Raw genomic sequence first — 23061 nt, forward strand, 5'->3', positions numbered from 1 at the left:
GATGGATACTATTTCATACCAATGTATAGAAGAAGTGGAGGATTTAAAATATAAAATAAAGATGATAGTTGGTTTTATCTGTTTCAGTGGAGGAAGCTGAGAATGTGATGAAATTCATGAATGAAACCACTGCTCAGTGGAGAAATCTCTCGGTGGAAGTGAGGAGCGTGCGGAGTATGTTGGAGGAGGTGCTCTCCAACTGGGACCGCTATGGCAGTACTGTGGCTAGTCTCCAAGCCTGGCTAGAGGATGCTGAAAAGATGCTAAATCAGTCTGAAAATGCCAAAAAGGTAGGGTTGTCTCATGCATCATGAAAAGAGGCGGATTTAGAGATAAGAAATTTGACAGGTAGTTCACTAGGGAATGTTATATATTTGCAAGTGTGGCTCAGGAATGCTGACTATGGCTGGAGAGCTTCACGTTAAGGTTAGTAAATTATTTCAGGTCAATAAAGACACTGCTTAGTAAAAGCTGTTAGAACAGTTTCCTGTCTGATCTCTCCTGGGTCTGACTTTTGCATTCACAAGAGCAGTAACTGATGTGTAGCCAAATCCACCGGACAGCAGAGGGCGCTATGCTCACACCGAGGTCCGTGCACGAAGGGGCGTGTCTGAGGCGTGGGCCCTTGATTTCCTGATTTAAACGAGGATGAAAACAACTTTGGCTAACCTGGTACTGACTGAGAGTGGTAGTGTGCCCTGGGCAGGCAACAGGGCCATCACATTCTTATGCCTTTAGATACTCTTCTTTAGATTTATCAATCCTCAGTCAGGGTCTTACTCAGCTTGGGGGTGGTTTCTGTTTTCGTTTCTTGCCGGGTACGTGTTTACGTGTGTCTGCATGTGACAGTGACCGTTTTACTTTAGTGTCATTTACACGCGAATAGCACATGAAATGGACTTATTTCAGTGTGTATACTTTGTAATGAGCGCTTGGCATTTTCACATGGACAATCAGTTTATATACATAAGATATTAAAATGCCAGGCTCCCATTAAAAAATGTAGTACAGAATCAGAATTACTGCTTGCTATCCAAGGTTGGATCATCTATTATTATTTGCACAAGTAGATGTATCCCTTTCAAATGTTTTCCTATTCTGTATTTCATATAGATTAAAAATGCTTGTGCAGCTGAGGAAGGCAATAACTATGTATTCTCCCAGATTGTGGCTTTTCTGATCAGACCGGCAGTGCCCTGGTAGATGTCATATGTGTTAATTTGATCCAAAGGAATGTCACCAGCAGAAACAGAAATGTTCTCATCTATTTATGTAGGGAGTCCTCCCACACATGGGTTATGAAATGAATTTGGAATTATCTTTGCTACCCTTGGTCTTTACTGTGGTGTGTGTGTGTGTGTGTGTGTGTGTGCACGCGCGCGCGCGCGCACGCATTTACAGCACACATTTAATTTTTAATGAGCTGGAAACTGTTTTGTAGCCAAGTATATACCTTTAAATAAGAAAATGTGTTATTGTATTAAGTGTTCTTAACCCAGACATTTATATTTTTTCTTTTGTTGGTTTATCTCCATGATTGTTAATTATCTTAATGTACTATATTCAATTTTTAAAATCAAAACTAACAGGTCACAATTTTGTTTCAAAATTGTTTAGAGAACACTGTACATTTCCCTAATCTGTTATGGCTTTTGTATGACCTTGGCACTGGTATTTATGCACAAGTTTCTTAAACTTACAGAAATTCAGCTTTTTAATCGTAAAATAGGAATAACAAAAAATGGTAACCATGCTTTATTTTGTCCTCAGCAAATGATATGGCATAGATGATCTTATAAAAAGACACTTGGTATTCCCTGGTCATATTTTGAAACTCTTTATTAAAAATTTGCATTTTCAATTAGTTGGGTATAATGGTATGCACCTGTGGCCTCAGCTATTCAGAAGTTTGAGGCGGGAGGATCATTTGAGCTCAGGAGGCTGTAGTGAGCTATGATCATACCTCTGTGATCCACCCTGGGTGACAGATCAAGGTCCTCCTGTCTCAAAAAAAAAATGGCATTTGAAAAGATATTTATGATTTACCTTAAAATGTGTACAAATTTTAGAGCCGATATATTTCTTCCCCGAGTCACTCTAATGTCAGTTAATAATATTTGTGGTTTGAAAGGTGTGCATTTCTTATTGTTTAGGATTTTTTTCGAAATCTCCCTCATTGGATTCAGCAACACACTGCCATGAACGATGCTGGCAATTTCCTAATTGAAACGTGTGATGAGATGGTTTCCCGGGACCTTAAGCAGCAGTTACTGCTGCTGAACGGGCGCTGGAGGGAGCTGTTTATGGAGGTCAAGCAAGTACGTCCTTCAAATCTGTAGACACCTCAACGTGTGTGTCATCAATATTGTGGTCAGCAGTCTGTTTAAACATAATTTTATTTTTATAGCCTGGGCTTGTTCAGGCAGAGTATAGATGTGTTTAAACCTGGTATGTTTTATAGTCCATTATTCACTCTTTCCCATTTCTAATGGATGAATGTTAGAGAAATGCATTAATTTGATTAAGGATTATGCAGACATATGGAGCCTACTTATATGGGATGATTTGTGTTTCAAATCATAGTTCTTTATTTTTATGCATTTTTTTTCCTTTCCAAGTAATTGGACTTACTTCAAATTTATCTAAAATGAGAATGAGGAATTGGAGTCTTTCTTGCCAGATAACAATTCCAGAGAGTTTGGGAAAGTGAAGGTTGTGGCTCTTCCAGGCACAGCTCAATAGCTTTCACCACATCCCCTGTGCCCCTTTTCTTAACAGTACGCTCGAGCTGATGAGATGGACAGAATGAAGAAAGAATACACAGACTGTGTGAATACCCTGTCTGCTTTTGCAACAGAAGCCCATAGGAAACTTTCGGAACCCTTAGAAGTCTCTTTCATGAATGTCAAGTTGTTAATCCAAGACTTGGAGGTGAGGGGCTTTTGAGTCATCAAGTGAAAAGCCGTTCTGCTGTGAAAATAAAGATAAGCAAGGTTATTCTGATCCGCGTCTCCTGGCTGTCATTTTGACATGTCTGCCTATCCTGACTGGCACCTGACATAAAAAAATGTGTGGAATTCTTTAGATAGGTTTTCATCATATAGAGCAACTCCAAAATAGTTTCTCAATTGGGAGGGTTTTTTTCTACAACAAATTTATAAAGCATCAGGGGAAAAGCAGGAGCCATCTATAGATAGCACTCCCACATACATGCTTCCAACAATAAAGGATTAATGGCACAAATGGTGGTATTTATATATTCTCAACAGCCTGCCTCTTTCCAAAATGAAGTACTAGGAGAGTTTTTATTGACATGAGAAGATTTTATAATATGTTGTTAGTGAGAAAAGCAAACAGTGTCATCCTCTTGTTTTATAAAAATTAAAAACTGGAAACAAGCCCAAGGAAGGTTACTGATGTAATGACAAGATGTTGGCTTTTGCTTCATTGTATGAGAAGGCTATAAGTAACTCATTGTCCTAATATTTCTAATGTGTAAATATTATACGATGACAACGTATGTTACTTTTCTAAGAAAAAAACAATAGCTGTTTAGTTTTTAAAGTCAGAATTGCCCCAAATTGTTAACGTGCATTTACACATCCCGCACATATAATGTTTCTGTACTGGATTGACATGGGTTGTTTTTTTTTTTTTAAATATAAAGATCACTTGAGCTAATCTTGATGTTAATATAAGGATTTTGGTCACTTTGAAGGGAACGTTTCATTTATTTGTATGCCCTCAATATTACCTACATATTAGTAATGAAGGGGCACAAACACTGACTCTCCTACAGTTGGCTGTACAGGTAGAATTTTAAACAGTACATTTTGATTTTTGTTCTGCTCCCTGCGGAATCCTGACATTAAGAGGAAGTGTGTCATGTGTTAATCTAATCTAGCTGTTTCAATGATTCATGCAGGATATTGAGCAGAAGGTGCCTGTGATGGATGCCCAGTACAAGATGACTACAAAGACAGTGCACCTCATTTCCAAAGAGAGCCCCCAAGAAGAAGCGAAGGAAATGTTTGCAACCATGTCGAGACTCAAAGAGCAACTTTCCAAGGTATGGAAATACTTTAATGCACAGCAGGCTGGGGGCACCAGCCCTGCCTATGGCAGGCCTTCCGGCTCCCGTTTCACCCAGGGGCAAGTCATTTACTTGTTAACAAGTCATGCTTTTGCTTCTTTCTGGGATTCTTGATTTAGTAATTTTGTCATGAATTAAAAATAAATAAATAAAACTATGACGGGGGGTGGCTCCTGTGGCTCAAGGAGTAGGGCACCAGCCCCATATACCAGAGGTGGCGGGTTCAAACCCAGCCCTGGCAAAAAAATAAAATAAAATAAAATAAAACTGTGACACTGATGGCAAGTGTCACCTTTGTTAATTCAGAAGTGCTGTAGCTACATTCTCATAGTGAGGCAAATTCTTTGGCGGGGACAACTAAATATGATAAAACAGAGAGAGGGAAAGAAGAGAAGGGGGAAGAAGAAGGCATTAAACATTTAGATAAGAACTTGCTGAGTTTCCTTTGATATACCTCCACTCTAAGACTCTGGAGGCAATTTTCTGCCAACACAGCCACAAAGCAGCGGAAATTCTGCCTTCCTGATCTCATGGAGCTCCCTTCCAGTGGTTCTCAACCTTCCTAATGCCATGACCCTTTAATAAAGTTCCTCATGTTATAGTGGCCCCCAACCATAAAATTATTTTCATTGCTAAAGTAGGAGGATTTCTCCTGCTCCTAAGTAGCAACGGAAATAATTTTTTGGTTGGAGGTCGCCACAACATGAGGAACTGTATTAAAAGGTCACAACATTAGGAAGGTTGAGAACAAGTGCCTTAGACTTAGAATACTTATGTATTTATGCTACTTCTGTGCAGACAACTAGAAGGATGTATGCACTAGCCATAAGCCTTTTCTATTCTACTGAGGGATTTTCTTTAAGAGTTTTAGAAGTTCCATTGAGGCATTTTATCTGTCTAAACTTGAATTCCAATAAGCTGGTATTATTTGCAATGTCCATTTGATTGGGTACTAACTTCTGATAAAAGAGAGAAGTGATCATACAGGTGTCTGTAAAGTTCATGTTCAATTTGTCTCTTTTAAATTGCACACGAGCCTTATGGACACCCTGTCTAAATGGAAACATCACGTGATGAAGAATTGAAAAACAAAGGAAAAGAAAGTACAGCAACCTACTTAATAGGACAGAAAAGAGGTAGAGAGAGAAAAAATAACCTATGTGAAATCAGTGGTGGAGAGTTAATGCAAAATGGAAAAAATTGAAAAGCAAAAATAGAAAAATCATGGTCATGGAAAGAGAAAATGTTATCTATCAACCTGAAATGTACTAGAGTTTATGTTCATTTTATTTTAACATTCAAGATAGAATTATTGGTAATTCAAGGGTGATGAACAATAATGATAATATTAGCTGCTAGCAAAATTTGCCGAAGAATGGTATAATGGAAAGTGAACATTTTCAATTTGATAACTTTCCAGCAGGTTTTAGGAACATATCTGGGCTTACACATGTCAGCCTGAGTTAGGTTTAGTTTGTTTAGGGAAACCCCTGGGAAAATAAATTGTTTCCTCAAGACATTATGCTCTCTTACTACTACTTCAGATGTAGCATCTTGATAGATTTTGCTTTTAAAATTTCTTTTAGAGACAGGGTCTCGCTATGTTGCCCAGGCTGGTCTTGAACTCCTAGGCTCAAGGAATCATATCTCACTTTTTTGAGTTGGCATTGCTGAGACTACAGATGTGATAGATTCTCTGTCGCACCCACGACAGATCAATACAGCACACTAATTTATATTCACATAGGTAGATTCTCTTGTTTTTGTTCCAGGTAATTTCAGCAGAATCTTGTTGCAGTAGAAGAAAGAGCACATTCTCCAGGCACTGCATCCCTAGAATACCAAAACATCTCTGCGTACCTCCTTGTGTATTTAACAGAATAACAAAATGTTACCCTCTCCCCTCTCTTCAAGGATTATTTTTAGTATGTTCCTGATATAATTAGACATTATTGTCTTTATATTCTATGAAAAACAAAGAATGTATTACTGAGAAATACTGATTAATTTTCTTCCCTTGGTTGTCTGAGAGTAAGAGAGGATAGGAAGTTCCCAGAGAATTAGCGGACACTTTCTGAGCTTGTGAGTTCCAGGGGCTCATGGGCTCATCATGAAGATAATGTAGGTATATAAACTAGCAACATTTTTTTCAAAAACAAGCAACAGGTTAGGGCTGCACCAGTTTAGACTAGGGAGACATCCCTGGGAACCTTCCTGGATAAATTGGTATTGGACATCAGTGTTTGGAACAAGTAGAATGTTGACAGGCAGGGACTGGGGCAGCATGTAGCCCGTCTGGGAAGAGTGACTCAGCAGGTCTGTAGGTTTGTCTGGAGTGGAGGGTTTGAGGAGGAGAGCTCTTGAAAATAAAGCCAGAAGGTACAGCTTGATCTAGATAATGTAATAAAAATTTGTGACTGTCTTAGGTCAGATTTCAAGACCAAAGTGAAAATGAGTTGATAGTTTATGAAGTGGAATTTGAATGCCATCTGGCTCACTAAAAATTATTTAGATGGAAAGTTCTATCCAGATGGACAATTCAGGTGAATTTTCATGAGAAAACTTGATAGCCATTGGCTTATTTCACTGCTACAGCATTATTATTTTTCACAGTAAAATTTAACAAAATAAAGGAAATATCATTCAAGAAATGTCTTTGAATATTTGTAAGCTCCAAATGACAACATTACTAAAGAAAATGTTCCTGAGCCCTATGAACAGCGCCCTGAGCTTGTGACACCTAATGAATGGCCTTTCATGGAATTTTTGTCTTTGTGTTTTTAAAGGTCAAAGAATGTCACTCCCCACTCCTTTATGAGTCTCGGCAGCTGTTGACTCCGTTGGAGGAACTAGAAAAGCAAATGACATCCTTTTATGACTCACTTGGGAAAATCAATGAAATTCTAACAGTTCTTGAGCACGAGGCACAATCTAGTGCTCTTTTTAAACAAAAACATCAGGTAAGAAAAACCCCTTTCAGGAGACATAAATTAGTTTAACGCATGTGTGTTAAGCTGGAGGTGTTGCTTATAGTAATAGAAAATCAGTTAGGGCAAGAAATATGTTTCTAGAATGGTACCAGTAACTCAAAATGGCATCTTTCAAAATCATGCTTCACTTTTTAACTTTAAGAGACTCGGTATATCACACACTTAATAAATACGTGTCTTGTCCAAAGATGAAAAACAATCCATTACGAGTGGGAAGACTCAACTGTTTCTAAGAAGTCAGGCTGGACTCAGGTGCAAGCCAGGCTCTGTGCATCTGAACTAATAAGTTCACTGCATTGAGAAAAACTAGGGAGAATGGTTTATTTTGAGCACCCAGATCCCCTTTCTATCAGCTGGGCAATGTGGAAAGCCGATTATACTCAAAGTCAAGCTGGACTCAGGTGCAAGCCAGGCTTTGCGCATCTGAACTAACAAGTTCACTGCATTGAGCAAAACTAGGAGGAATGGTTTATTTTGAGCACCCAGATCCCCTTTCTATCAACTGGGCAATGTGGTAAGCCGACTGTACTCAGCAAGTAATTATGAATGACTGCTCTGTGCACACATAAGCCGTGCATTCCAAACCCTGAGTTCACAGGGTAGGAAGTTTGCAGTGTCTCTGTGAAATAGGAATACGTTTTAGGAATAGAGCCAAATTCACTACTCTGTCTTGAAACAAGGGTACTTGTAATCAAAGGACTCTCTTTATCTTTTTGCCTTGCATTCATTTAATTTCCTTATACTGTCTTTTTTTACCAGTGAAGGGAGGGATTATGTTTTACAAAGTCCATAAAAAAGTTTAATGCAAATAGCGTCTCATTTATATTTTTAAAAGCATAGAAAACATATATTAAATTTCTTCATCTTTGTGCTGGCATTCTTTTGGGGAATCATTTCCTCTTCTTTCCCACGTACAGCTTTGGGCAGCATGGACTGCCCCACTAATTGATGAAATGGTTCATTTCGTTTTTTAAAAAATGTTTGAACCATCATTCCTTGATACTTTGAAAATGTGCGGCTGTACAGATACGTATCTATATATGTGTAAAATAAATTACTGCATCCATTTGCATCTATAATCTATGTTTTGTGAGATCTTTTCTTTGCCTCTAGGAATAGGTCCGTTAAATCACCATTAAATTCTGGAAATGTGTTTGGTGTGATGATTATTTTAGGGGTCTCATTTTTAGTAACATATCTGTACACCCAGAGCAATCTCCTCCTGTTAATTGACTTAGTTGGTTTATTATAAATGAAACTATCCATCAGAAGAGGATGAGACTAACATACAGAAGGTTTGCCACTGCAGTAATAGAAATAGACTCATGGGAGGAAGCCAGCATCACTCAAGAAAGAGAAGAGAGTATCTGAGATGAGTCAAGTAGATCTTCAGATCTTAGATCTGATACAGCAAATTGCAAAGCCTTGATTAACTTTAACTTCCTCACCTTCATATGAAGGTGATAGTACTTGAGTTACTTGAGTTTCAGGCTTGTGGTGGATATCATATTAGCTTGATATTCTGTAATGTGACTAGCATATAACAGCACATAGTAGGCAGTCTGGAACTGACAGCATCATTATTATTACCATCAATAGTGAAGCCACAGTGGTCCCACATGTACATACCACCAAAATATACCTTGGTGACTTCACATCATTTTGGACAAAATTATCTTTGAGACATGGTGGCATTTCCTACATCCCCAAATTGCTATGAACTGTCATCAAATAACCTTTAATTTAATAAATTATAATAATATTATTGTTAATAAATATTAATAATATTTAATAATATATTTTAAGCTCATGTTACTCTTTTATTTCTTTAGTCCTCAAAAGGAAAAAGTCTGTCTTGGCAAAACAAAACAAAAGCCCTGCTCTTAATATTTACATCTAGATAACCAAAAATGTAGACCCAGAGGAGCCATTTGAAATCTTCTTTCAAATAACTGATGATGTTGAAATTCAAGTGATATAGATTCAAGCAAAAAATGATTTTCTTTTTATCTATTCCTGAGATACTTCATTTAGGATAATTTTCTCCAGTTTCACCTAAGTTGCTGCAAAAGACATCATATCATTCCTTGTTATGGCTGAGTCATACTCCATGGTGTATAAAATTAAAATTGTAACACTCAAAATACACTAATAACATGTATTATCTTGAATATTGTATCTTGGGGGTGGCACCTGTGGCTCAAGGAGTAGGGCACCAGCCCCATATACCAGAGGTGGCAGGTTCAAATGCAGCCCCTGCCAAAAACTGAAAAAAAAAAAAAATATATGTATATATATATACATATTGTATCTTGTATCTCTTGTAATTGCAGAAGTCAAATGTGACTTAAGTATTACAATTTTCATATCACTTTTCTTAAAGTGGGCATCCATTTTCTGGCACCCTCCTGTGTGTATGTGTGTATATATGTATCTATACATATATATCATGTTTTCTTCATTTGCATGTGAATTGATGGATCACTTAGGTTGATTCCACATCTTTTCAGTTGTTAGTTATAGAAACCAAAGAGGAGGAAGGGGCAAAACCTACTTACCATGTACAATAAACACTATTCTGGTGATGGGCACAGAAGCCCCAACTGAAGCATTATACAAGTTAGCTGCATAACATGAACATTTATACTCCCTTAATACTTTGAAAAGGGAAAAAATGCTCTCCACTTGGACTGGCCTTGATACTGTGGAAATAGCTGTGATACCAGGCTACCAGTCAGAAGTGAGTCTATAATTGTGTTTCCTCCTATAAATATGTCACAGATAGAAAGTCCTACCAGGCTCTTTGATCTGCTGATATTTTTAAGTAGGATCTGAAAAGGTTGAGAAGTTATAAACTTTAGGAATTCAAATATTATAAATTCAGGATATACAAATCCTGTATAATTTGCTGCATCTCTTTCAGTAAACTGAATGTACATTGGTGTTAAATTTATGTAGTCTGATTAAAGCCTGGAGTGTAGATTGATTTTATGATGTTACTTTCACTAAACCATGGGCCTATCCTCTGGTTGGAGGAATGCAGATATAGACAAATAACTGTGATGCTCTGTCATTTTCATAAGGTTAATAAGATGTACATAAAATATGTTTAAAACCTCAAAAAGCTCTTTGTGACATTTAAATGCCTTATATTAAAAAAGCACTGATTTCAGTGATTGATTAAAATTGAGCTCCTTTGAAAAGAAATGTTACCCTATACTTTCAGTTTTACTTATTGTTAATTGAAAGCCTAAAAGTTAAGAATATTGTTCTTATTATTTGTACTAGTTACTCTCTTTCTGTTGGGTTTTTTTTTTTTTTTTTTGCAGTTTTTGACTGGGGCTGGGTTTGAACCCACCACCTCTGGCATATGGGGCTGGTGCTCTACTCCGTTGAGCCATAGGCACCGCCCTACTCTCTTTCTTTCTCTCTGACTTTCTCTTGTGAATAATATTGCTGTGACTTTTCTTTCCTTGCAGGAACTGTCAGCCTGTCAAGAAAGCTGTAAGAAAACCTTGACACTGATTGAGAAAGGCAGTCAAAGCGCTCAGAAGTTTGTGACCCTGAGCAGTGTGTTAAAGCATTTTGATCAGACAAAGCTACAACGACAGATTGTAGATATTCGTGTTGCTTTCCAGGTAATTTGCTCTCTGTGCGTGAGAGTTATGAGCCAGGTTAAAGGCAGCTAATCGTCACTTACTCCTTCTGGCTAAAACACCTCACCTAACTGGTGTTTGGAATCCAGTCATCTTTGTAGTTCTTTTTGTGATTAACATTGAAAAGAGTTCATTATTCTCAACATGATGACATGTCTTTCTTCCAAGTATTTTTTAAATAAATAATACACTAACTGTGCCAGGCATGGTGGCTCACACCTGTAATCCTAGCACTCTGGAAGGCCAAGACTGGTAGATCACCTGAGCTCTAGACTAGCCTGAGCAAGAGTGAAACCCTGTCTCTACCAAAAATAGAAAAACTAGTCAAGTGTTGTGGCAGGCACCTGTTGTCCCAGCTGCAGAGGAAGCTGAGGCAAGAGATGGCTTGAGCCTAAGAGTTTGAGCCTGCAGTGAGTTTGAGTTTGCTGTGAGCTATGACACCATGGCCCTCCACCTTGAGCCTAAGAGTTTGAGCCTGCAGTGAGTTTGCGTTTGCTGTGAGCTGTGACACCATGGCCCCAGGACACAGAGTCTCTGTCTCAAAATAATAATAATCATAGTACTCTAACTAAGTGATACTCATTAATGAGCATATCACAGCAGCATCACAGTTTGATTATTTCTTACATCAAGAATATGGTAAAGAAAACTGGAGATTGGAAGAAGCATGTTGAAACTAACAGTCGGTTGATGAAGAAATTTGAGGAGTCTCGAGCAGAGTTGGAGAAGGTGCTGCGGATTGCTCAGGAGGGCCTGGAGGAAAAGGGGGACCCGGAGGAGCTCCTGAAGAGACACACTGTGAGTCTGTGCCTGACGGGGACCTGAGCACAGGAACTAGCGATCCTGGATGAAAACCTAAAAGGAACATTTTGTTCTGAGACAGAGGCAGGGGGGCAAATGAGTCAAGAAGGCAGAAACTTACTGGTTAAGACCCAGAACCATGGTGCACAGAACAGCCTCCAGAGAAAGGGATGAACTGATCATACATAAGCCCTGGAATAGTAGAGTCACAGGCTAATTCAGGTTTTCCAAGTTACCAATTCATTTTAGCTCAGTTCTTACAAAACTAAAGAGTCTTTTAAATAGATAAGGTGAATGACTCTTTTGTGCTCATTTGATAAATCCACCTTATCATAGTATAGATACTGTGTTACTTGATATCTGGTAGCTAATGCTTGTCTCAGTGTTGTGAAGCCACATTTATGTTCATTTATGTTTACTTGTTTAAATTACATCAGTACTGAGGACATTAGTAATACATGAAAGGATGCATGAGATTACTGGCATTCTAACATGTATTTCGAGTTATTTTTCCTGAAATTTCAGTGGATATTTGCATAAATTGCACTCTCAAGTGATAAATGCAATCAATGCATACAACAACTCTGTGTGCGTGCTGCTGAGTCTGGAGAGATATGGTCATGTGTGTATTTACACATGGATCATTTGGTCTGCTCAGGCTGCCATGACAAAATACCATGGGCGGTGGTGTGAGCAACTGAAATTTGTTTATTCATAGTTTTGGAGGCTAGAAGCCTGAGATCAGGGTGCCAGTATGGTAGGGGTCTGGTGAGGGCTCTTTCTGACTCACAGACGGCCACCTTCTCCCTGTGTTCTCATGTGGCAGAGTCAGCAAGCTATCTGGTTTCTCTTCTTAGAAGGGCAAAAATCCCATCCTGAGGGCTCTACCCCCATGACCTCATCTAAACCTAATCATCTCCCAAAAGCCCCATCTCAAATACCATCACAATTAACATATAAGTTCCAGGAGGGCACCAATTCATTCCATATAATGTGTGCTTCTGTGAGCACATGTATGAAACTAAGAGTGGGTCATAGGGGACCCTCAGAGCCCGGAATGCATTGCAGTAAGAAAATGAGGAATTGTGATGCTTAGTCTTGGTTTCTGTTCTGCCCTGCCCCTCTAACTTTACCAAAGAAGAACCAGAGCTCCATCACTGTGGAATCAAGGATATTCTTCCAAATTTGAAAACTATAAAGAATTTCTTCTAAAACTAAAAAAGTGCCTGTTGAATCTTAGATTTTATGGCTGCTGACTCATAACTGTAGATGCTGATAGTTCATTCCTAAAAAATAAAAATAGTAGTTGCCCTGGAGTTTGGAAGAGCACAGCAGCAGGCCAACCATTGCTTAGAGTTGTTTAGCAACATCCTACTGTCTGATGGTGCCTTTTATTCTCCCCAACTCTCTCGACTGCCTTCCCCCTCACCGTATCAGGAGTTCTTCAGTCAGCTGGATCAGAGGGTGCTCAATGCCTTCCTGAAGGCTTGTGATGAACTTACCGACATCCTCCCTGAGCAGGAGCAGCCAGGTCTGCAGGAAGCTGTGAGAAAACTCCACAAACAATGGAAGGTGAGTCAGGATGTGACAGGGACACTGTGCATCCTGAATGAGGGGAGAGAACACAAACTGACTTGTGTCCAATTGTGAAAGACGCTAGGAAATTCATGGAAAGTCACTATAGCGACTTCCTCCATTAAAAACAAAACAACCTCCCCCCCGACCAAAACATGACCTACAATAAACCCTGATAAAATAGGGCAGAACTTTGTTATTCCTATTTTTCAGTAGCCTCAACTTTGTCATATTACTTGAGGACACTTCTTAGTTTCCTGATTTTCTTTAGTAGAGTGACAATGGCACTTAACTTATTCAAGCAGCATTTAGTAAACTCATGTGAGTAAATCATGCCAGATATACTACTGAAATTATAGGAAAAAATTGTATGTATATGTATAGTTGCTGCCCTGAAGGATTTCACCATTAAGTTAGGCAGCAATGATTAAAAATATAAATAAAAACATTTCTTGATTAAGGATCCAATGATGTACAAAGCATAATCCTCTTTCCCCAAAGAACTTTGTGTTCAGTAAGGGAGATGATCAGTTGCAAGTAATAAGAGTATAATATATAAATCCAAAAATGAATAAATAATATATGTATGAAAGACTTGAAAAAGGGAGGCGGACCCACTTGAGCTAGGACTTTAAATAGGAGGCAGTACCTGTGGCTCAAAGGAGTAGGATGCTGGCCCCATATACTGGAGGTGGCGGGTTCATACCTGGCCCCGGCCAAAGACTGCAAAAAAATAAAATAAAATAAAAAGGAAGCAGGAATATGGGGGGCAGAAGGGTGAAGGAGCCGCAACCAGAAGAGAGAAGTGGAAGAGTGTACAAGGGGGTGCAAGGACGCAGCAGGGCAGCAGTGTCCATCTGGCTTAGTGTCACCTGCTGGGCAGAACTGTGGGCAATGAGTCTGGGCCTGTCCCATCAAGGCAACCTCAGACTCCATGTGTCAGATTCCGGAGGCAGTGGCAGCATGCCGGGGGCCTTAGAGGGCCATGTTCCCTCACCTGGACAGGAGGAAGACTTCTCTGATTACAGGTAGAGAGTGCTCATGCCTGGTGGGATTTTTTGAAAACTGGCTGCTCAAACTCTCACCATCAGCTTGTCTCACTAGCTGTATTTCTAAAACCTCAGTAACAGAAGTTAAAAAATTATTCTCATATGTGTACAGGTGCGTCCCACACACACAACAGGTAAAAAACTATCTTTAAATTGCTAAATTTGAAAATTCAAGCATCTTATAAGAAAAGATTCTTAAAGAAATCCAAGCTTTCTAAGATGCCTCTGAAGCTTAACATACCAAAATGTATTATGGAATAGAGACTATAATTGAAAGTGGTATTTTATTATACATACACTCACACTAAATGCTCACGGATGCAACCTGTCATAGCTTGTCCAGAGCCCCAGCTTATTTTTTCTCATCAGTTATTTTGGCATTCTTTTAAAGGTAATCCTTTTAAATGCTATAGGACGAAGTTAGTTAAAATGAATACATTGTAGGACTAAGGGTAATGATAAAGCTTATGCTTCTATTTAAAAGGAACATAAACTGTTATGCATTGTTAGAGTGCTTTTGCAAGTATGGTCTAGGAAAAGAAGGATACAGAAAGTGTCAGTAGCCCTAAACTGTTTAATTTGGGGTTTTTTTAACTAATGAGTCTTCCTTAGGTTCTTTTATTATGAAGTGGGATTAATGTCTGTCCTTCCTATCTCATGGGGTTGTTGACAAAATCAAAAGGGACCCATGGAGAGGAAAGAACTTCTGGCATCAGTGCATGATTTAAATCTAAGTTCAAACCCAAGCTTTTCTACTTACCTCTGAGCTTCCCTAGCCTAACTGCAAAATAGGAGCATTAGTATTTTGCAGGGCTATTGTGAGGATTAAATAGGCTAATCAATCACTGAGAGAACTCCTGGCCCACAGCAGGCTGGAAGGATTCACGGTGGGCCCAGTACTGGGAAGAGCGCAGAGCAGGTGTGGACAGCTGAACAGCAGTGATGAAATCACATTGGCCCTAAAAGGCCCGTGTTCTGGATATTTTTGCCAGTTCTAGTGGAAATATATGTAACGAGGAACATTACCCTATTTTTCGAATCTTCCCATGGCATATAGGATCTTCAAGGAGAAGCTCCTTATCACTTGCTTCATCTGAAGATCGAGGTGGAGAAGAACAGATTCTTAGCCTTGGTAGAAGAATGCAGAACTGAGCTGGAGCGAGAGACCATGCTGGTGGGCCAGGAAGGCAGCGAAAAGATCATTAAAGAGCACAGGGTATGTCCCCCCACTGCCAAGGGCACAGTCATGTAACGTCACATTGCTACATAAAGGTATCACTGACGCTTTGGGTCTGAGAAAAATACCTTCATTATTCTATGTTGGTAGTCTGCATGGGAAATCTTTATTTGAATTTTCCATGAAAATGTAAAAGCATTATATGACTTTTCACAGAGATTATAAAAATGTTTATTGCTCATTAGATTTTCTTCAGTGACAAAGGTCCTCACCACCTCTGTGAGAAAAGGTTACAGCTCATTGAGGAACTGTGTGTGAAACTCCCAGTCCGGGACCCAGTGAGGGACACATCAGGAACCTGTCATGTGGCTCTCAAAGAGCTTAGAGCTGCCATTGACAGCACCTATGTGACACTCATGGAAGACCCAGACAAGTGGAAGGACTATGCTAGCAGGTAACCTTGGAACTGTCCCTACAGCAGGGTATTACCTCTCTTAATTCTCTTAGTTCAGAGATCATTACAAAACGAGAAATGAGACATAGATAGAACTTGTATATGTTGACCATCTAAGGGACTATAACAAACTGGTCAACATATAAAGGTGGTTGACGTAAGGGATCAGACCTACTGCACTGATATGTCCATGTGGTGCATGTTCAGTCTGTGAAAAGCAGGTCAACTAGTGGTCAGTATAGGAAAATGGTCAACTATGGAGGTTCTACTGCATTTCATTTTGTGCAATAAAGAAAATGACGTATGATTTTGCTGATATTCTTTCTTTCTTTTTTTTGCTGATATTCTTATAAAAAAATGTTTCATTTGATAAAAAGAATGGGTTTTAGTAGGAAACAGAATGAGGCACTTTATTTCCAAATGACCCAGATGTTATCTCTTTAGGGCAGAGTTGGCCAATCCCTTTCTCCTTGATTTCTTCATATCCTTGAAAGGGGCTACTGCGCCAGTCTCTTAGTGTCTCACCCTGGTGAGGACATGTGAGGCCAGTCCTCAAGTGATCCCTTCCTTCCTTTCAGGTGTTTAGGCCCCGAGACACATTTTTTTCTCAGTTGAGCTCCCTCCAAGTATCTGAGCACCGTGGTGGCCACCCCTTGCCCTGGGTTGTATATTAAAGGAATAGTTTACAAAAAAAAAAAAAAATGTTAACCAATTTTCTAAGCATTTGATCATTTAATTACCATGAGTGTATTCAAAATAGAAAACATATTCTAATCATTCTGATATTTTCTCCCTTTAATAAAGAAAGTGCTTGTGTTGTTTCAGATTTTCAGAACTCTCGTCTTGGATATCTTGTAAGGAGACACAGTTGAAGGCTATCGAGGGTGAGGCCATCAGCACGGACAACCAGGAAGAGCTCACACGTGCTGTTGCAGTAAGTTCATGGCTCCTTGTTTACTAAAGGAAATTGCCATTAATTAAGAAAATAAACTAGACAATCTAACGGTTGTCCTGTTTTTTTCTCTCTTGAAAAAAAATTATGTTCCTGAAAATTGTCTTTAAAATAAGACTCATGTTACTGTGGAGAAATTTAGGAGCTTAAAAGACCCTCCCCAATCCTGTTGGCCTCTCAGAGTGCTAGGATTATAGGCACAAGTCATCATGTCTCGCCTAGAATTTTTCCTATTGAATCGTTGGTTGCTTTGAGAATTAGTCATTTTCAATGGGGCCTCCAAAGTTTCTTTAGCTAATGGGGAATCCTGAGGGGAAAACTGCCTGCATGGGTATATAACCCACAGAGATTTAAGAATTGTCTTAGAAACAAGAACGCCATATGCTTTTTTTTCTTTTTTCTTTCTGTCTTTTTTTTTTATTTTATTAAATCATAGCTGTGTATATTAATGCAATCATGGGGTACAATGTGCTGGTTTTACATACAATTTGAAATGCTTTCATCAAACTGGTCAACATAGCCTTCACGGCATTTTCTTAGTTACTGTGTTAAGACATTTATGTTCTATACCTAGTAAATTTCACATGTACCCTTGTAAGATGCACCATAGGTGTGGTCCCACCAATTACTCTCATTCCAGCCATCCTCCCTCTCTCCCCTTTCGCCTCCTTTTTGGGCTATAAATGGGTTATAGCTTTCATCAGAAAGCTATAAATTGGTTTCATAGTAAGACTGAGTACATTGGATACTTTTTCTTCCATTCTTGAGATACTTTGCTAAGAAGAGTATGTTCCAGCTCCATCCATGAAAACAAGTAAGTGTTTATACATTTTCAGCCACACCAGAGCCAAACCACAGAAAAACCAAGGAACTGGGCAAAGTCTCTAAGCATCCTTTCTGTCTCAGATCCAAGCTGCGGTGGCTCATTTCCATCTCTGTGAGTGTGAATACATCCTGGTAAACCTGGCCAGGTCCTCGGAGCCTCAGGCTTGAACACAGGCTTCAGTCTGTGAACGATGCTCGCACTCTCCGACACTGACACGTGAAAATTCTTTCTTTCAGCATTTTTAACCCTTGCACATTACACAGTTAAGGAGAATACATTTCTTTTCTGTTCTTGTCCTCTGAGTTCTGTTTTTTTTTTTTTCAATTGTATAATCTCAAGTGCTAGAGGTGCTCAATAATGTCATAGTATACATATAGAGGGATATTTACATTTGTTACTAGTTGCTGTGAAGGTACAAAGAGAATACACATCTTTTTTTTTTTCTTTTTTGAGATAGAGTCTCACTCTGTTGCCCAGGCTAGCTCCAAGCAACCTCAAACTATTGGGTTCAAGCCATCCTTCTGCCTCAGCCTCCCAAGTAGCTGCGACTACTGGTGTATGCCACAACACTCAGCTAATTTTTCTACTTTTAGTAAAGACAGGGTCTTTATCTTACCCTGGCTGGTCTCAAACTCCTGAGCTTAAAGGACCCTCCCCAATGCTGTTGTCCTCTCAGAGTGCTAGGATTATAGGCACAAGTCATCATGTCTCACCTAGAATTCACATTTTAGAATGAAGAGATTTCCTGCTTTGGGAACCATCTGGCTAGTATGGACTTGCCTTGTAAAATCTTTGTAGCCACCCTGTTTGGGGACCCCCCACTGCTGTGCCACCCCAGAGCTGGTATAGGAGGTTCAGGCTTCCCCGCGGTCTTTCTGGCCTTATCTTGGCCAGTAAACCCTTCCTTACTGGATTAGAGCTGTGATCTTATTTACATATCCTAATGTATGGGATATTGACTTTTTTTTTTTAAGTTTTTGGCGGAGGCTGGGTTTGAACCCGCCACCTCCAGCATATGGGGCCAGTGCCCTACTCCTTTGAGCCACAAATGCCGCCCCTCGGATATTGACTTTTAAAAGCTAACAAACACAAGCCAGAAAGTATAATGAACTTTGCAGCCATGTCCAACCTTTTATCTTCTCTGTTTTACACTGGAAAAATTAGAGTTGCCTTGGGCCACACATCAATCACACAGACACGAATGAAAGAAGATGAGCAGGGAAAAAAAGGTTCATGCGTACTTTTCATGATAGCTGACACCAAAGATAAGCAAAACAGTCCTTAAATGATCAGGAATGTGGCCTGTGGGCCACAGGTTGGACATCTCTTCTTTAGAGCATTCATAACAATATTCTACCAGTAGTTCAATAAATCAATTAACTTAAAAAAAATACTATTCTTTTTTCCAAAATTAACCATGTTCCTTCCAGCTCACATAGTATATATACACACACACATGTATATATGTGTATATACACACACACACACGTATATATATACATGCATATATATGTGGTATAATTCTCAATTTTGGTATATTCTTCTATAGTACTTCTAGAAACATCTTCATGTAGATCAAGAAAATATCAGTAAATATTTAACCAATCTAATTATGAAGTTTTTTTTTTTTGAACATTGAATAGACGATAGTATTCTTTTGAGCAACTTGTGGGCTTTTGTTAAAGACGTGTATGAAACATAAAATGAGTGGCATGCTGCTAGGGAATGAATCTCTGTCTCTGTTACTCTCCACCTTGCAGTTTGGTTGAGTCCTTTCCTGCTGGAGAATTATGATTCACAGCTGTGCTTTGTTCATCAAAAGTGTTCTCTCATTGTAGGAGATCAGAAATGGTGTTACCAAAAGAGGTGAGACTCTCAGCTGGCTAAAAGCCAGGCTGAAAATTTTGATTGAAGTTTCTTCTGAGAACGAAGCCCAAAAGCAAGGGAATGAGCTGGCAAAACTCTCCAGCTCTTTCAAGGCTCTGATGACCCTCCTGTCAGAGGTAAGTCATTCGTGCACACGCTACATGGACCATTCTGAGTGAGGACTCTGGAAGGTTCTCTTTCTCTGGTTGTAGTTTAGCAAGTCATTTTATAAAGAAACTGTAGTTCAAACAGAATAGTTACCATATTTATTTACATGAAGACTGTTGATAAGGAAGAGTAGGATGTTTGAGTTATGATAGTCTGTGCCATTATTGGAGATAACTCAGGTTATTGACCCAGGTCTAAAGCATGAAGCTTATAAAATCCATATCCTCCTACTAAAACCATTGTTATTTCCCAGTCTGTTTAAGGTATATCATAGAAGTTAAGAACAAGGCTTGAGGTTAGACAAACCTTTAGAATTTAAATCTGATACCCTACTTCCTATGCAACCTTGAGCTTGTTATTAAACATCTTTGAGCCTTGATTTCCTTACTTGTAAAACAGACTTAAAAATACCCTAAAAGGTAGTGTCAGTGATTAAATGTAATAATGTGTTTAAAGGGCTTAACTAATATGCTCAATAACTAATAGCTAATAATAATAAAATATTTAACATCTAGTTGGCAGGTCAGTAAAAATTCTCTTTTTAGTCAAGGTTTACTTGTTTTAAATTTCTCAGGTATGCATGTCAATGTTTCTCTGCATTGCTTAATAAACCCATCTACTTCATTTCTATTAGGGTCTCTTCTGCCACCAGCAAGAATATTTTTGCTGACCAGGTTTTTGTATGAGTCTACGAAGTTGGGCATAGGAGATAATGCAAGGGTATAAAGTAAAAATAGATGTTTACTAGTATTTCCCTAAGTTGTATAAACATCAACTGGCATGGGAAAATGACATAATGGATGAATATAAAATGTCTATAAGACTCTCCGATTCGGAAGATCTAGAATTCTCTATAATGTTCCTAATCTAATGATTTGTCAGTTAACCTTTTATATTCTCAGTCCATGTAAATCTGCTTTGAGACTGTAGTAGTGAATTTACACAAGCCCCAAATACTCTGAATTGCATGCAGTTTTCATTTTTTTGTGAGAATTGCGACACATAAATTACAATTTTCTTAAGAATGTTTGACAAATTGAAAATAGAGGTATGATTAATCAAATTTTGGGACATAAACTATTTCAATCCTTTGATTATCCATCTGCCATAGCAACGGTCAAACCTCGTCAGTGCCAATCGTACTTTAAGTGAAAATCGGAAATTCTATTCTTTCCTTATCTACTTAAATGAGAGTAAAGGTAAAAAGCAACAGTCTGAAAAGTTGACATTTATGAAGGTTATTGTTGAGCCAAGGTCTAACAAAGGGTTTTGGTCACACTGATAGACAAATTTGTAATATATTTTGTCACTCCTCCAAAACAAAACAAAACATTTTGTCAGCCTTTAAAATTAGAAGTTGCTGATCTCCTTAAAATTATTCCAAGGAAGGCCATTTGCTTTATCTTCCAAATATTCTCATGATATTGCCCGTAGGACTTGTAGCAAGAATCTTTCACCAATAAATGTTTATACAGACATTAGTTTTCCCACACTTATCTATCTCTAACTTTTGTATAATTTATATTTCTATTATGTTTTGATACTTAGTTGCTTAATGAAAGCAAAAAGAGAGGAATAGAAAAACACATTTTGTTTATAGATAAATTTATAAGAAAAGATGGATTTGCCATTCATTCCCTTCCTTTGACAATAATTGATTTAGTATTTAATGTTGAAAAAAGCATGTTTACAATGGTCCAGTGTAAGGAAAAAACAAGGCATGGGCAGATTCACTGTATGGAGTGAGTAGTTATTTCTTTCAATAGATTCACACTGGTCTATACTGAGATCTGGAGTTGGTGCTTTACCAGAGTTTTAGTGCTGGGTGGAGAACAGGATGCTCCAAGATCCCCCAGACAAACTCAGATCTCAAGAGGGTCAAAGGAACAGGCAGGAGAGGAGAGGAAGAAACTGGAAGGTGTCTGTGGAAAAAGTGATAAAATATAAAACCAATGATCTCAGTGGACATGAAGGAGAGACTCTGAAAGTAAATACATTGGTGACATTAAATAGAAAAAGTAGAAGTCAGAAGAGAAAGTTGAAAATTCAGGAAAATGACAAGGAAGAAAATCCCCTAGAGAATCACAGAATTCAATATTATTTTGATGTTTTATGTAGAAATATTAGAAGTGCATTTTCAACAAATACTCCTCTCTTTCTACTCTACAATTTTTCTTGCTTACTTTAAATGGGATAAACACAACGTTCTTGCAAGGAACCTTTATAATAGGTTTTCATCATGCGATTATAGTCAAAGGGACCCACGAGACAATATGTACAATATCTACAGTTTCATTAGTCTGCTTCGATTGCTAGGTCAGCTGGGTTTTTAATATGCCACAGAGTAACATATTAAATGAGGCTTGCAATACCCCCCCTACAGACTTTGCAGTTTAATAATAATGAAATAAGCCTCAAAAATATGTGAGAGATTGTAAGTTAGAGATTGGCATTTATAATTGAATGTTAAGAGAGACTTGAATTTATCATACTCTTATCATATGTAAGATTACATAATCTTCCATGGAGGGATGTTGATCAAAGTTCTAATTTATAAGACATATAACTTCTGAAGATCCCATGTGCGGCTGATAACTTTAGTTAATAATACTGTATCATCTACTTAAAATTTGCTAAGAGAGAAGACCTTAAGTGTTCTCACATACACAAAGCATGTCAACACACGAGAAGATAGAGATGGGCCAATTAGCCTGATTGAGGAAATCATTTTGCAGTATTTGTGTGTGTACATCCATATCTATCTCAAGACATCCTGTTGTATACTTTAAATATGTACAACGTTTGTCAATCATGCCTCAATAAAAAAAAAAAGAGATTACATGAACTTCACTTAGTAGCTTATGATTTACATTTTTTTCCATGAAAATCTAGGTTGAAAAGATGTTAAGCAACTTTGGGGATCATGTCCAGCACAAAGAAATAGTCAAAAATTCCCTTGAAGAATTAATTTCTGGCTCTAGAGAAGTTCAGGAGCAAGCTGAGAAAATCTTGGACACTGAAAATCTGTTTGAAGCACAGCAGTTATTTCTCCTTCACCAGGTAGAAATGCCTTTTTACTGCGATGCGTTTCTGTAAAGTTGGTTAGTTATGGACACAACAGAGGTGTGAAGAATTTATCCACTGGTTTGGGGAGTAGATGATGGGGGCCAGGGAGGAAACCAACTGAATCGTTAAAAGAACTTGGCACTTCTGTTTTCTCTCTGGTTAAATACTAGGTATTCCAGAATATTGTGCAAGATAAATCCCCAGACTGAGTGATTCCATGACATCAAAAAGATCAAGGAATACAGTGGAAAGAAAAATAACTTAGCTATGAAAACCTGCATAAAACTTGCCAGAATGCTCTTTTCATAAGAGAAAGAGAAAGCATTGAGATAGAAAAACAGATTCATATTTGAGATAACTATCCTTTTGTCATTATGTTAAATTTCTT

The 23061-nt window shown here is 38.4% G+C and overlaps 1 protein-coding gene across 10 annotated transcripts in view; it reads left to right on the forward strand.

The window, feature by feature from the left end:
* Window positions 1–23061, forward strand: part of SYNE1 (spectrin repeat containing nuclear envelope protein 1) — a 448631-nt gene that overhangs the window by 143999 nt on the left and 281571 nt on the right. For all 10 annotated transcript variants that reach the window (XR_002775281.1, XM_023517949.1, XM_023517955.1 and 7 more), the window contains 13 exons: window positions 88–290; window positions 2154–2318; window positions 2779–2931; window positions 3926–4069; window positions 6880–7053; window positions 10563–10721; window positions 11373–11537; window positions 12978–13112; window positions 15222–15380; window positions 15587–15795; window positions 16621–16729; window positions 19412–19576; window positions 22500–22667. Coding sequence is in view for 9 of the 10 variants with exons in the window: in XM_023517949.1 (XP_023373717.1) it covers window positions 88–290; window positions 2154–2318; window positions 2779–2931; window positions 3926–4069; window positions 6880–7053; window positions 10563–10721; window positions 11373–11537; window positions 12978–13112; window positions 15222–15380; window positions 15587–15795; window positions 16621–16729; window positions 19412–19576; window positions 22500–22667 (2108 nt within the window). In the remaining variant the exon portion in view is untranslated. The remainder of the gene's footprint in view (window positions 1–87; window positions 291–2153; window positions 2319–2778; window positions 2932–3925; window positions 4070–6879; window positions 7054–10562; window positions 10722–11372; window positions 11538–12977; window positions 13113–15221; window positions 15381–15586; window positions 15796–16620; window positions 16730–19411; window positions 19577–22499; window positions 22668–23061) is intronic.

This window comes from Otolemur garnettii, unplaced genomic scaffold (genome assembly GCF_000181295.1).
Source record: "Otolemur garnettii isolate 467f Iridium unplaced genomic scaffold, OtoGar3 scaffold00126, whole genome shotgun sequence".
Taxonomy (NCBI): Eukaryota; Metazoa; Chordata; class Mammalia; order Primates; family Galagidae; genus Otolemur; species Otolemur garnettii.